The sequence below is a fragment of the Emys orbicularis genome, chromosome 1 (genome assembly GCF_028017835.1).
Source record: "Emys orbicularis isolate rEmyOrb1 chromosome 1, rEmyOrb1.hap1, whole genome shotgun sequence".
NCBI classification, from domain to species: domain Eukaryota; kingdom Metazoa; phylum Chordata; order Testudines; family Emydidae; genus Emys; species Emys orbicularis.
The window spans coordinates 31264341-31280089 of NC_088683.1; the positions used below are offsets into that span (position 1 = coordinate 31264341).

Consider the following 15749-nt stretch of genomic DNA (forward strand, 5'->3'; position numbering starts at 1 on the left):
TAACGGGCTGGCACCCACCTCTTGCATGCACCTCCTGGTCGAGTGCATGTGCCTGCAGTCTCTCAGTTTGTGGTGACCCCTGTCAATGGTTTCTCAGGCAGGTTTTCAGTGACCGGCCAAGTCTCACACACTGTCTGTATGTGAAACAGAACAAACCCCTTCTGGGTATGCAGTCTAACTTGTCCTGGCCCTTTAATGGGCCATACCCCCCAGGGCTTCCTCCAGGTCTCCACTGTCTTCCTGCAACCTTCCCTGTGCTCAGTGCTTAGTCAGTCCCAGCAGCCAGCCAGGAGCTTTCTCTTGCTTGCCCAGGCCCTGCCAGCACTGAGCTGTCCATGGTCCTGCTGCTCTTTCAGCCAGCCAGGAACACAGTTCTCTCTCTTCCAGCTCCAGGCAGCAACTGACTGACTCTGGCCCTGAAGCTCCTTTTATGTGAGCCTGCTGGGCTCTGATTGGCTGCTCCCTGTAGCTTCCCTCTTTGGTTGCTTCCCTGGTAGGAGGACTTCTCTTCTGCTCCTCTCTACGACTGGATATCATAGGACCCTGAGGCCTCCAGGCCTAGTTCACCCCTTCACATCTCCCATTTTTTTTCCATAATTTTCCTCAGCTTTGATAATTTTAGCCCTTTTTAAACACCAAGTTTAACTGGTTTTATTGATTGGGACTGTATTTTGTTTGCCCATATTGATCATTGGACCTTAGGCAAACACCAACTTCCAATTCAGTGGTCTCTCTCATGAGGTCCAAAATATGAATTTCCTCATGTTGGGTGAAATACCTTTTGTGTTAGAAAATCAAATTTCAGTAATGTCAATAATATCAAATTTCTTCTCATCAATTAGAATCTACCTGTTAGCCAGACACCTAGCACTGGTACATTAGCAAATGAAAAATTTCTTCTCTTCATATTTTTTGGTCACATCAGTTCAATTTGTTCACTACATACTAAGTTGTTTATATTGCATTTGCCTCCTTTGTGTCCTCCTGACTGCTCCAGCCAGTCTCCAATCAAGAATAGCCCCCTGCTCGTGAGATGCAAGCTGTCCCATTTGCACAATCCCCTCTCTCACTAGAATTTGGCCCAAGGTTCCATGGAACCAAAACCTTCAGCTTCATACCAATCATGCAGCCAACAGTTCACCTCTAGTACTTTCGGCCTTCTCTCACTTGCGTATTGCAAGATATTGTGGATCTCAAAGAACATCATTTGAATTTTCCTCTTCTTCAGCTCCCTTCCAAGTTCCACAAAGTCTTCTATAATCCACATAATTCCATGTAATGCTGTGTCATTGGCTCCAATGTGCAACATCACAAGTGGAGACTTGCCAAATGAATTAATAATCTTGTCCAATTTACAGTTACAAGTCATATTTTTGCTCCAGGAAGTGCACTCACTGCTGCACTGCCTTCAGAGCTGGGTTCCCAGCCAGCAGCCATGGAGCCTCCTGGGAGGTTCCTGGAGATGTGTCTGACCTGGCCCAGGAGCGGCAACTGCAGGGGAAAAGGAAGTCCCGTCCCTCCCCAGCACAGCCAGGACTAGCAGCTGGAGTCCAGTACACGTTAGACTTCCCCTCCCCTATAATAGCCAGATTTCACAGGGAAGATCAGATTTTACAGTCTGTGACTTGTTTTTCACGGCCGGAAATTTGGTAGGGCCCTAATTATAAAACACAACATTGTCCAGGCCAGTGTCCACATTTTCATCTATTATTCCAAGTACAATCATCTAAATGCCTGTCCTCCCCAACACACACACACACACACATTCCTCCTCTTTCAGTAGATAAAAGGTTTCTGTTTAGTTATTTGAAAATTAAGAGTTCTCAGGAATTGTTTCAGACTTTTCCCTACTGATCTTGTTTGTTACAGTTTATTGGCAACTTACAAAATTTAAAAAGATTCTTTAAAAAAGACTTTGTAAAGGTTTACCATTAACCTCCATTTACAACCTGGGGATAATCCCTTTCCCTTTCTTCCCTTTCCTGTCTCCTCTCTCCCTGCACAGAACTATAGTCTTAATTCCTTCTCTCTCCTTTGTCGCACATAGGTCTGGTTTACTCCAACTGACTTAGAAAGCTCTGGATTTAAAATTTTGACAGCTTGTCAAAACTTTAGAGCTTGTACAGTGCCTTCAGCTCTTGACAAAAGATAAATCTTCCATTCTTGGACTAAAATTGAGACCCACCTCTTCATCTTATATCCATAATGATAAAGATTTATAAAATCACTGTGGCTATCTAGTTGCAAAATATTTTGCCAATGGACTCAAAAATAATTCACAGAGATCCCTAGTTAGATCCTACAACCACCACTCTGGCTCAAAGCCACTTTGAAGATTCTAGTAATTGAAGTACTACTCATCTTCTATCTGGTTAAACATGGGTATCCACGCCTTGGGGAATATTTATATTAATGGTTCTTTCAAATCCTTTGACACTCTCCAGTGTGAATATGGTTGTCCGGCTGCCAAGCATAGAAACACAAACTCAAACATTGTTTTAGAAAAAATCACGGGATAAAACTATAATAAGAGCCAATCTCATATGCCATCTGGGATACAATAATCCTCCAGATAGAAACTAGGCATTCATTAGCAGAAACAAGGGTTTTATATTATGTTTGTCTGTCAGATAAGGATTCTTTAAAAAAAAAAAAAAAACAGCGAGAGGGGAATTTGATAATAATGACAGAAGTTTTACTTCTGAATTTCTTTAGCTATATATTCAATTACATTAACTATGTTTGATCAGTAGCCAAAAGAAACTCATAAAAACTGTTCCCCTGAAATTAAGCTATTTGCATAATATTACTTTCTCTCGTTTAATATTGTGAATTTCTTCTCCATTTCCACCACTTTCTCTGCTCCTCATTTCTACTGCATCATTCACAACTCCTCTGTTTCAGTTGCCTAAAATGCCCCAGTTTTCTCCTTCATTTTGAAGGCCACACGTCACTGGAACCACTGCTGAAGTACATCTAAGCTATTACTACAGTCACTAAAGGGTGTCGTCAGGAAGCAAGTGGATATGCGATCATACTTTCCCACAGGGACGGAAGGTCCTGAAGACACAAGCACTACTAGCGTCTGATATCACAGATAGCACACAACAAATTTTAAATGCAACCTAACATAAACTGTGACTGCAGTACCAGTGAAGCTCTCCACTACTGGTCTCACCCATCTCACCACAACTTGAAGACATCTCTTTACATCCCATTGCCTCCCTCTTCTCTTCTAGTATTTGTCTGTTCATTTCTGCTACCATTTCCTTGCTGAAGTCTTCATTATCGTCACACGTGAATCAGCGGTGTGATTTCTGAAGCTCCAGATTTTGTTCCGTTTGTACAGCATCTAGTACAATGGGGTCTTGGTCCATGACTAGGGCTGCTAGTTACTATATGGTAATACAAATAAATAATAATGAAGTAGCAGCATCTGGGGCCAGAGAAGGAGGCAGCATAGAGGATGCAGAGCCAGAGTTTTTCAGTAAGGCAGGGAACAATAGGAGGAGAGGGGGCGGGAGGGAAGTAAGAATCCCTTCTCCCCACAAAAAGTGTGAAAATACACAACAGTAGTCTTCATTAGATTTACAACCATAGGGCAACAACTAAAAATACTGTGCATGATACATTGAATGCTCTTTTAAATCCACTGTAATAAAATATTAACTTCTGACATGTTCTGTAAATTGGACATTAAGGCATTCCAACAATATAACCATTAAGATTCAATCTTTTTAGAGTAAAAAAACAGACTATTAAATCATGTCTTAAAATTTGACATAATACAGCGCTCTGATGAAGTCTTCATATTTGGGAATAAAACCCTATTGAATACACTGGATTTTAGCAAACAATCAAAGCATCTTAGAGCATCTATGAGAACCAAAAGCTTAATCCTGTGAAAAACAGATATCACAATCTTTTAGGGATGGAGTTGTGAGCAAGCGTCAAGAGCAGGGAAATGGAAGCAAGGGTCAGAGTCAGAGCCTGGAGGCCAGAGCCAGAAGTGAGAGCTAAGTATACCAACTGAGGGCTTGTTTACACTTAAAATACAACTGCAGCTGTGCCACTGTAGTGCTTCAGTGAAGACACTACTTACGCTGACAGGAGGGGTTCTCCCATAGGCATACATAATCCACCTCCCCAAAAGGCAGAAGCTAGGGTCAATGGGTAATTCTCCCATCAACCTAATGTGGTCTACACCGGGGGTCAGGTCATTTTAACTGCGTCATTCAGGGGTGTGGATTTTTCATAACCCTGAGCGATGTAGTTATACCAACCTAATGTCTTAGTGTAGACCAGACCTAAGTATGAAAGCTCAATGATAAATTAAGTTGCTATATATACCTAATACAACAATTTACGTCTTAATTATTCATGTGTTACTTGAATACTGATAAGTAGTACTTTGTGTATGGACAAAAATTATTATTCATCACCATCCCTGAAAAGATTTAGATTTTTCAAAGTATTTGGTATTCTTCCAAATACCAGTGGAGTCAGCTGCCTGAGAATTGAAAAACTAACCTGCAAGCAGTGCAAAGGAATTTAGAAATATGGCATTTGATTTCAGCTGTCCAGTGCCACCCTCCCCTATAATTAATATTGCTTAGCCTAATTACTTTTGACATAGTTTGTGGGTATTAAATTTTTGCAAAACGGAAGCAACATGGCGACCTATTCTGGAGTTAATTTGAATGTTAATCACATAATGAGTGCTTGAAACAAAAAGTACTTGGGTCAGAGAGGTGAACTAAAGCGGAAGGTCTTTCAGGAGTTTCTTTATCTATGATTTTATCTGCAAGAGCGATAAGGAAAGGCCTGTGCCTTTTCAATTTAATTTTCTAATCACAATAGTCAAAGACTCCAGCATGTCATTAGCCATGGCTCCCAGAGACCCAACTTCCCTGCAGTAAATTTAACATCAAGCAGTTTAATTTAAAAACCAAACAACCAATACATCACTGAGCTTTCCTGTTCATGCACAGGAAGGTTTTCTTACCCGATGATAATACTATTGCTTTGGGAAATTCTTTTTATTTTATATTTTTATTCCCTCAGTAACAAGAAGTATTTTGTGCTCTACTGACTCTGCATATCTTCAAAAATTTCTAATTTCAAAGTTGTCTGTTTATTCCCAGTAAAGCAATTGATCCTCTTATAGAATTTATTTAGTGTACATGTCTTTTTATTTTCTTCTGCATTGAATCACAGCTAGAAGTTGTCACAGGACCTGGTTTTGTAGGAGTACCTGTCCACAGTGCTTATACAACTACAACTGAGAACTTCATTCACTAAGACAGGGGTTGGCAACCTTTCAGAAGTGATGTGCCGAGCCTTCATTTATTCACTCTAATTTAAGGTTTCACGTGCCAGTAATACATTTTAACGTTTTTAGAAGGTCTCTTTCTATAAGTCTATAATATATAACTAAACTATTGTTGTATGTAAAGTAAATAAGGTTTTTAAAATGTTTAAGAAGCTTCATTTAAAATTAAATTAAAATGCAGAGCCCCCCGGACCGTCTGAGTGCCACTGAAAATCAGCTCGTATGCCACCTTTGGCACGTGTGCCATAGGTTGCCTACCCCTGCACTAGGACATTGATATTTTTCCCATGCACTTCCCTAGTCCATGGTAGTAAATCCTGTCCAGCTAGAAGCAGGGAGGCTTTCCTTTTTAAAGCTTTGTAATAGGACTTGTTCAAATACCATGATGATAAATTGTTAAGACTGAACAAAGCCATGCTGACCCAGAGATATAAAATTAGCATGGAATAGAAGATCAGGACTCAACATCTTCTACAGAAATTATTCTTAAATATGAACTGATTAAAAACACTTCATTTTCCTTTTTCCCTCCATTATCTTTTTTGCATTGGTTTCCTGTTCTCAACAGGAAAACATTGCTGAATCAAATGATAACACCTGTAATAGCCTCTTGTTTTTTTGTCCATGGTGTACCCTTAGCTCAGTGACTTCTTAACTACCAGTACTAAGACACCTAGTGTTGTTCTGTGGGAAGGAAAATCCTAGAAAAAGCCACAAAGGGGCTGTATGGAAAGAATGAATGCTCTCTTTTGCAAAACATTCACATATCTGACCAGCTGCATAGAAAGCAGACCCCTGGTCTGGGACAGGGGTTGGCACCTCAGTCAAGAGAGAATTCAAAGGTCTTGTAGCTCTAAAAGAGCTGAAGAGTTTGTAAATTAGTTTATGTTCTACTTCCTGTGTTTTTGCGAAGAAGGGAAACATATGGACCACAAAAAAAGGTTACCTTAGAATTATGATTAATATTCTACAAGCACAAAAGTGAGAAAACAGTTAATTTTCTTATAGAACTAATTCTGCCCTCTTGTGCCTGTGCACAATTTGTATTACTGTATGACATGCAGACAATGATTGTGGCTGTAAGGCTACAGTTCCATGGCCAATGCATGGTGCTCCACATCAGAAGGAGCTCCTCAAGGCACTGTGCCTGGCAGCAGAACTGGAGAAGCACCTAGGAACATGATTTTTCCCCTCCAATGTGCATTACTTTGCATTTATCATCAACACTGAACTTCGTCAGCCATCACACCGCCTATTCACCTAACTTGGTTAGATCTCTGAAGTTTCTCACAGTCCTCTCTGGTCCTAATTAATTTAAGTAATTATAATCTGTAAATTATTACCCCACTACTCGCCGCCCCCCCTTCCAGACCTAGCTGAGAACGTAGGGGTACCCTGTTGTTAACCTTTCGCTATTTTGAAAATTAACCATTTAATCCTATCAGTAGCCTTCTGTCTCTTACCCAGTTTTTGATTGATGACAATACTTTGCCTCTCACCCAATGACCATTTCGCAACCTCTTGTGCAAGCACTTTTCAAAGCCCTTTCAGAACAGAAGTCTAAATAATAAAATCAACCAACCAGAGCAGGCCAAGTGCGGGTGAGAGCAGCTCCTGCTATATCTTTTAAAAGGGTTCAGCATGTGCTCCCCACTTGCTCATCCAGACCAACTAGCAAATGTGTATAAAGTGAGGTCACTATCCCTTCTCCCCCCTCTTGAGGAGAGTAAGTATTACATACATATGGGATCAAACAGACAAATTCAGTATTTATATAAGAGAGAGATAAATATTATAAAATAACACTGAGCCCAAGAGTTTAGTAGAGTCAAAAAAGGATTAGACATTAATATGGATAATGAGAACATCAGTTACATATATTTTTAAAACAACGAGAGAGATAAATCCTTATGCATTAGGGAGTAAAATAATTGATGGGATTAAAAATAAACACCACATTCATTGGCAGGTTATTCAATAGCTGTCCACTCTGGCCTTTTTTTTTTATTATTTTTTTTAAAACACCTCTCTTAACTGCTATGGGCCACTAGTCAGATCCAATATGGCAATTTCTATGTACAGATACATATTACAGGGAATTTAGTATTTTGTAGATATCTAGAGAATCAATCTGTGCACACAAACTGGTAAAGAAAAATGACACACACTCTCTCTCTCTCTCTCTCTCTCTATTTATATATATATATAAAATGCTATTTTAACTTAAGATCTTTTTTCATCCAATTTCAACACAGCATCTGATTGGTAGCTGTAGCTAAATAATCACAAAGAAATATTAGAAGAAACAGAAAATGTTTCAAAAAAGGGAGCATTTTTAATGATTCCTCCACAAGAAGATAGTAAATGCTTTACTTTTGAAGTTACATAGAAAATTCAGTTGTCCTATAAAGGGTTTATTGTGCCAAATTTTGAGACTAAATCTAGTCATTCAAGTGCGAAAGATTTTAGACCTGTTTTAAGTGAAAATCTCAATACAACTTTAAATATGCAGTTGCTACTGACATCTCCATAGTAAAACTAGACATCTCCTAATATGTCTTTGCACTGCTTTGAAGTGCTGTGGAATACCACCACCTTAATAAAGCCTTTCAAAGAGGAAAAAAAATGATTTCTGGTTTTCCTCTGATAAAGAAGGAATTTTTTTAAACCATCTCCACCTAACATTTAGGACTTGCTTTTATTACTATGTTATTTTTTCTTCCCACTGAGTAATGATCTTTAAATCAAGACCAGCTGAAAACCTTCATAAAAGGAGACATCTGGTCTCAAATTCAGTGGTACAGTTGTTAGTTTGAATTAAGTAAAAAAAACATGAAATCAATGTTCTGTAAATGCTAAAACACAGAAATGGTCAGAAAAGCCTATGGGTATATTTAGTATCTAAGGACTCAGATGTGCAAATGCTATAGTGCACAGAAACTATCCACTGTAGCAAGCACTTGGAGTGAAATCCTGGCTCTACTGAAGTCAAGGGGAGTTTTGTCATTGATTTCAATGGTGCCAGGATTCCACCCTCTGTCTGGTAGCAAGTGAGACTCATTACTTAACCAGGGCACACAATTCAAGTACCACACTTATGAAAGTCTATTAATACATTTTCTCTAAGCATTAGGGACAGATTGTAGTTTTTCAACAAGAAATATGAGAACAGTGACACCTACGTGATTGTATTTATTATTTATGTATTTATTATTTAGATTTCTGAAAGTCCTTTGACAAGGTCTTGCACATCACTTAAAGTAGTATAGAAAGATAGTGAGTGATACAGACAGAGAGCCTTAAAAAAAAGTATAGAGCTAATACTCAGATGGTATAAACCATTGTAAATGTTAAAAAAAAACTTTTGAAAGCCAAATTAACACATTCATTTTAACTAATTATTTCATTCAAATTAATCCCACTAACTACTTGCTTAAGACCTGGTTAAAACAAAAGATGCATTGGCAAGATAATGGGTTTGTACTCTTCACTATTCTAACTTAGAACATTATGGCTGATACTTAAGCATTTTCACCCAATTGTTCTAACAAACAAATAAATAAATAGACTTTCATTTGCATAACAGCATCTGTTAATTATAAAAAGACAATTATTATCTAATAATTTTTGATTACAGAGTATGAAAAGATCAGCAATGACAAATATGCACAACAAACCTTAGGATAATTCTGAATGTTTAATTGTTCAGTCCTCCCACATTCTATTTTTAGAAGATGGAATTTGAATACCATTAAATCAAAGAAGAAATAACAACAGCTGCTAAGATTTTGTATACAACAGCTATTACTAAGATCTGAGAGATTAAAATGACTTTCAGAAAGACCACAGGTTTGGCTAATTTTTTTTTAAAGAAACAAAATACATTTAATTCAAAATATGATCTACTCTAAACCCAATGGAATAATGGCTTTCAAAAGCCAACATTATTGCTAAATAACCTTCCTTCTCTGCAGGTATTCCATGTAGTCACAGGTTGATATGAAATTAGCTACTCTAAATAAGTCTTTGCCCAACATGTAACTCATTATCAGAGGATTGCTCTTGTAATTAGTCAACTGTATCGAGGTAAGCCTCATGAAAAATGTATGTCTACATTAGAATATAAGCCCAGGGTTCAAACTCAGGCTCAAGCCTAACACTCCTTCTGTCTACACACAAATCATGCTCCAGGGCTCGGACCCAGGTCCTAGAACCTTATGGGGGTGAAAGCAGGGACCTAGGGTTCAAGCTCTATTGCTTTGAAGTGTAGACACAGCCCCACTGGACTTGTGCTCTGGGAAATCGTCAAAAGTATCCCACGTGCCAACTTTCTTTGTCCTTCGGATAGTCAAATTTTCCCACACTGCACCGTCAACAAAGGGCTAGAGCTGCCACGTTCTGGGAGGGTGTTAGGAAGTCTGTGACGTGCGTTTGGACGCGGGCCCACATAATGCAGTGTAGACATGGGAGCCCAAGGTTGTGACCCAGGGTTCAACAATTCCTAACCTAGGGTTGCAAGTGAGTGTAGATGCTCAATCCCTAAATTAATAAACACAGAGTTTACTAACTCGAGTTCTACTAACCTAGGGCTTACATTGCAGTATAAACTTGGTCTCTAATTCAGATCAGGAAATAGACAATTCTTTAATTTCATCTTAAAAAACAAAAAAAACTATCAAAAACTAAAACTGCACTTCTCATGAGCAGAAACTTAAATGCCACTAAAATAACTAAGAGGACTCACCAAGTTCATTGAGACTCTGGGCAGCTTTTGTTATCTCTCTGCTTCCTCCTTGCAGCTGTCCTTGAAGTCTCTTACTTAGATACAAGATGCGTATTATTCTCCGCAGCAAGTCACAGGCTGCCTGTGTGGAAATTATGGCTTTAAGCGAATATTCAAAGTTAGGTATATATAGATTTAGGCCCCAATCCTGGAAACTCTTGAGTATATGCTTGTAGTTAAATACAAAACACACAAGCAAGCATTTGCAGAATCAGAGACCTAGTGGTTAGTTAGATGGACACTGATAATGATAATTTTTTTATATATACTCTATGACTTTATACAACACTGCTCACTATTTTAACTATTAATGCTACTGTGCATGATGCTGTTCAAAAGCCTCTGATTTTATTTGTTATGCAAAAATGAAATATTAACACTTGATAAGTTACATCACATCTTATTTATAAAGACAATTTAGCTTTATTTTGTATAATGTCTTTCACAGAATACTTTACCCACGACAGTAAAAAGCAGAGACTGGCTTTTGTTCAGCTGATCAAAGTTTGACCAGAAGCAAAATAAAAAAACAAATATTGATTTTGTTTGTTTTGTTTTATCTCCGGAGATAATAAATCTTAAAGCTGACCAAAACAGTCAATATATGTATTGCCATGTACTCTCCGAATATCTGAAACACTCCATTTTGGGAAATAATTTTAGAATGGTTACTCTCAAACTCAGACCGGAAATAAGGCATAAAGTTGTAATGGGGAGAGTAATTAACAACTGAAACCATTTACCAAGGATCATAGTGGATTCTCCAGCACTGACAATTTTAAAATCAAGTTTGGATGTTTTTCTAAAAGATATGCTCTAGGAATTATTTTGTGGAAATTCTATGGCTTGTGTTATATAGCATGTCAGATTAGATGATTATAATTGTCCCTTCTGGCCTTAGAATCTATGAAAACCTTTGTTCAGCCAATTGTTACGTCAACTTAATTCATAATCTTGTAAAGTGTTTTGAGATTGGCTGGAAGGCACGAAGTAATATCCAAGTATATCTTATTCAGGAAACACAATTGCATATGCTTTTGCTTTGCCTTTGTTAACATTGATCTAGGACACAATACTGTTGACTTCTGAGGCACTTATAATAGGTTCCTGGCTTTTTAACTGACTGTTCTCAGACAAATCTTGAGCCAGGTTTTCCTCTTCTAGGTTATAAAAAGCAGAAGGAGAAAGACATTAAGAGGCACATCCAAGCCACAAGAGATCTATTTTCAGACAAGTTTTTAAATGAAATGGAGGGATCCAAGAAGGTTACTCCAGATGGTATGAGATGCAGAGGGGAAGGTTTTCTCACCAGCAGTGGTGAGATTGCATGAAACAACAGATAGGAGGTAGTACTAAAAAGTAGAGGAGTAAAAAAGCAACATGGAAGGTTTTAAAACAAAAGGAGAGCAATTATAAACTAGATATTGGGGATTCAGGTCAGTTCATATAGGTTTAGGTTGGTGTGATCATGGCATATCGTACACGCAACATTCTGGGCCTGCTGAAATCTTAAGAAATAGGACTTAGATATCCAATGCAAGAAAAGACAAAGAAATGGTGTAGATTTCAGCAGAAATGGAATGCATGCAGTGAAAAACTACAAGGTTGTGGCAGTGGAAACTGTCAAATTTGTAAACATCAGAAACAAGTATGATAACAAAATTATGAATAATGGAGACACATAAGAGGTTTGTGAAGATGATGGAAGGTGGAGTGGTTCTGGAGTATATATCTCTTGCCTAAGAGAGGATCTTCTGAGTCATTTAATTTAAGGAAGTCAAGATGAAATTAAGTTAAAAGTATTAAATATTTAATAAGTTAAGTAATTATCTGACAACATTGCAGAGTACATAATGTTTCGTAAATTGAAGTTTATTTAATTTCTTTGGAAATCAAACATGCACGTACATATACATAGATACATACACCCACACAAATGAATGCATCATGTAAGAGAAAATCCGAAGTACTGCTTGTTAGTCACTCCCCCTCTGGATGCTAGCACAAAGTGACAAAAGCAAAGATATTTTCAGTTTAGTATCCTTCAACACCTAGACACAACAAGAAGAAAATGAAAGGGATGTCCCACTTGAACCCAGACGATTGAAAACACAGTAAACCTCATCGCTTTTGGCACCAGACGTCTTGAAGAGTAATTTTTTTTCAGTGTTGCCAGAAGACTTCCCCACATGACTCCCTTTAATGATAATGGAAGTCATGTGGGGATCACACTACTGTAACTTACTAAATGTTTGTAATTCAATTAATTTGCTTCTTTCATTAGAAAAATATTAATCCACATATATTTCTATCTTTTACAGTCTATGAACTAAATTTCAGCAACAGAAATGAAATAGCAGCTTTGTAGACTATAATGTGCTTCAAAAGTACAGTATGGTGCCAATATTTTGCTTTTTGACTTAACTAAAACTGAACATCCACAGAAAAATTCAGCCAGATGTGAACCCTAAGATCAGAAAATAACAATCTTTAGAAGATTGCTTATATTGCGTACTAAAAGCCTATTTCATTTTTATTAACTTATTAAGTCTACGTTTTAGTCATGGGTATTTTTAGTAAAAGTCATGGACAGATCACGGGCAGTAAACAAAAATTCACAGGCCCGTGACCTGTCCATGACTTTTACTAAAAATACCCGCCAGGACTAAAACTTGGGTGGGGGGCTGCAGGTGCTCGGGGGGGGGGGGGGGCGGTGGGGGGGGCGGTGCAGGGGCGCTGCGGGTGCAGGGGAAGGTGGCCTGTGACCCCACTGGTGCTGGGGAGGGGGCGGCACGTAGCCCAGGAGTGGGACCCCTGCTGGTGCTGGGGAGGAGGGTTGGCGGGGCTGGCAGGGGCTTCCTACCTGACTCCGCATCCCTGAAGCTCCTAGGCAGCAGAGGGGTCAGAGAAGGGGCCCCGCTGCTCCTGCCACAAGCGCTGGCTGCCACAGTTCCCATTGGCCAGGAACCGCAGCCAATGGGAGCTACGGGGGTGGAGCCTGTGGGCGCGGGCAGCACAAAGACCCTCCCCCACTGGCCCCTCCGCCGCCTAGGAGCTGCAGGGCCATGCCAGTGGGGGCAAGGGAGCCCCCCAGCCCAAGTAAGCACCCTCACACACCTCCAACCCCCTGTCCCTAGCCCTGAGCCCCCTTCCACACACCCAAACTGCTGCTGCTGGCCCAGGGTCTGCATGGCTTGGGCAGTCCCTGAGCCAGGATCAGCCACTGCAGAGGTCACGGGAAGTCACAGAATCCGTGACAGACTCGCAGCCTTACTTATTATTCACTATTTCTCTCTCTCTCACACACACACACACAAAAACAGGTATAGCAATTGATCCCCACAATGAATTATCAGACTGAAAAAATAAGTAATGGAAAAAGTTATATTTAGATATAAGAGCAAAAAAAAAAAAAAAAAAGTGAAAAAGTGTTAGTTCTGGAGTAGGCTGAAAATAAACCACCTACAATAATGGTTATCCTAATTTTGATAAAATATTCTCCCTATTATGATTACTTATGCCAAATTTTAGGTCAGAGAAGAATGACAAATATGTAGACATTGCAGCTACAATGTATAATTTTACAAAAGCAATTTTACACTGATTTCTCCTATACCTTTCCTTTGACAGTGTTTTGTTTTACCCAAGTTAATAACGGTTAATATTTAAAAAGGTATTTATTCTTTTTACACTGATTAATTTGGGAGTTCCACTAGATTATATATTTGGGGATTTCGGTGAAGAAAAATCTTATTTAACAGCTATGTAGTTCAGTGGTTTGAGTACAAATAAATGAATTGCTATATTCTATTTTTCTATGGATTATATTATATTTATATGCTGAAATTTAAAGGCAGAACAAGTACTTCACACGTAAAGAACATCTGATAGACCATGTTCAAATAATATATAAGATATTGAGGTCTCTAAATATTTGGACTGACTAGTTCAACTGAAAGCAAAAAAAGATTCTTTCTTCCTGGAACTGCTCCTGTACCAACATACTAATAGAGAGGCATTAGCTGCTGTGGTTAAGGATTAAAAAAAAAAAATCCAAGAACCTCTTATTTTCTAACCTCTCGAGTTAGTATTTAAATACTAAATGCTTTCATATTTTTTAACCAAGACCTTCCTCAGTAACCAGAGATTTGCCTGTAGCTGTTTCAGTGCAAGATACAGCCCTATGAGCAATCAGAATACCTGACTTTTCTTAAGTGTTCTGCCATGTTCCCAGTTTTATTGTGTCCACCACCTTCTTGTCTTTAGAACAAATATATTTAGTTTGTGTGTTCTTTACTGGAGAACTAAGTACAGAAATGGTTCTAATTTTTGTCTTGTTTTCTATATAAAATGTAAAATTCATACTATATGCAGTTTATTAATGTGTGCTTGTTCAAAGGAGCTGTGGAAATGTTTGGTTAGGTAGGTCATTTTCTTTGCAGTTTTCTTTCTAAGCTACATGTACCTCATCTGCATATTTTAACTGTTAATCCCCTTTAGCTTGTGATCTGCAAAGGCAAGACTAATACCATGCTCAGAAGAGGATTTTATGATGTAAAGGAGGAAGCATGCTTTGTGATTCTGCTGAAGCCCCTGGAATTGTGGGGGCAGAGCAAGGCAAAGTATACCACAGCAACAAAGCAGAGAGGTTAGAAGTTTGACAATGATGTCACGAAGGGAGTGTTTATAAAGAGGTCTTTATACTTTAAAACAGGGGTTCTCAAACTGGGGGTCAGGACCCCTCAGGGGGTCGTGAGGTTATTACATAGGGGGTCATGAGCTGTCAGCCTCCACCCCAAACCCCGCTTTGCCTCCAGCATTTATAATGGTGTTAAATATATAAAAAAGTGTTTTTAATTTATAAGGGGGGTGGGGTGTCACACTCAGAGGCTTGCTATGTGAAAGGGGTCACCAGTACAATAGTTTGAGAACCACTGCTTTAAAACACTTAAGGATAGCAGAATCCAGACCTATGCATGCTGAGTAATACCTCCCTCTAAGAGTAGTCTCATAGAAATCAATGGGACTACTTGCAAAGTAAAGTACTACTTAATACAAGTAACAGTAATAGAAACAAGCCCTTAAACATTCTGTGATTTAGCAAAGTCATTCTGCTGCAATTCCAAAAGGATTGAAACCTCAACTGTAGTGCTGTTTGCTTAGTTCAAAATCCGACACTTATCAATTTGAAACTCGAAAGTGCAGTTCATAATAATATTGGAGATGACAAAAAGCTACAAATGGACAGGAAGAAAAAGCAAAGTGGAAAACAGCATCCATAACACAAGTAAATCTCTAGCTTTACAGATACATTCCTAGTTCATGCACCGAAGCTACTGTAAATGTGCATGAACAGAAACCCAAATATTTAACAATAGTTCATTTACCTTTCAGGGTTTTGTGTTTTCAAACTATAAGCTGCATTTGCACATGGCAGCACCTCTCTCCAAGTTCTACTGTACAATTTTTCACTATTATAAAAACCCATTGTTAAGGTGTTTAACATCTACTAAAAAGAGTTTCCTTCCAGTCCCTCTCTCTTCACCAATATCTATATTCTCTGCAGGTTTCACTTATGTATTAAAGAGGAAGATAACTGTGTGGGCCACATTTAGTACAATTGGCTGCACTTTG

General features: G+C 38.6%; 1 protein-coding gene across 1 annotated transcript in view; it reads right to left on the reverse strand.

Moving 5' to 3' along the window:
- COG5 (component of oligomeric golgi complex 5) overlaps nt 1-15749 on the reverse strand; it is a 367764-nt gene that overhangs the window by 321748 nt on the left and 30267 nt on the right. The window contains exon 6 of the mRNA XM_065401879.1: nt 10077-10197. Coding sequence (XP_065257951.1) covers nt 10077-10197 — 121 coding nt within the window. The remainder of the gene's footprint in view (nt 1-10076; nt 10198-15749) is intronic.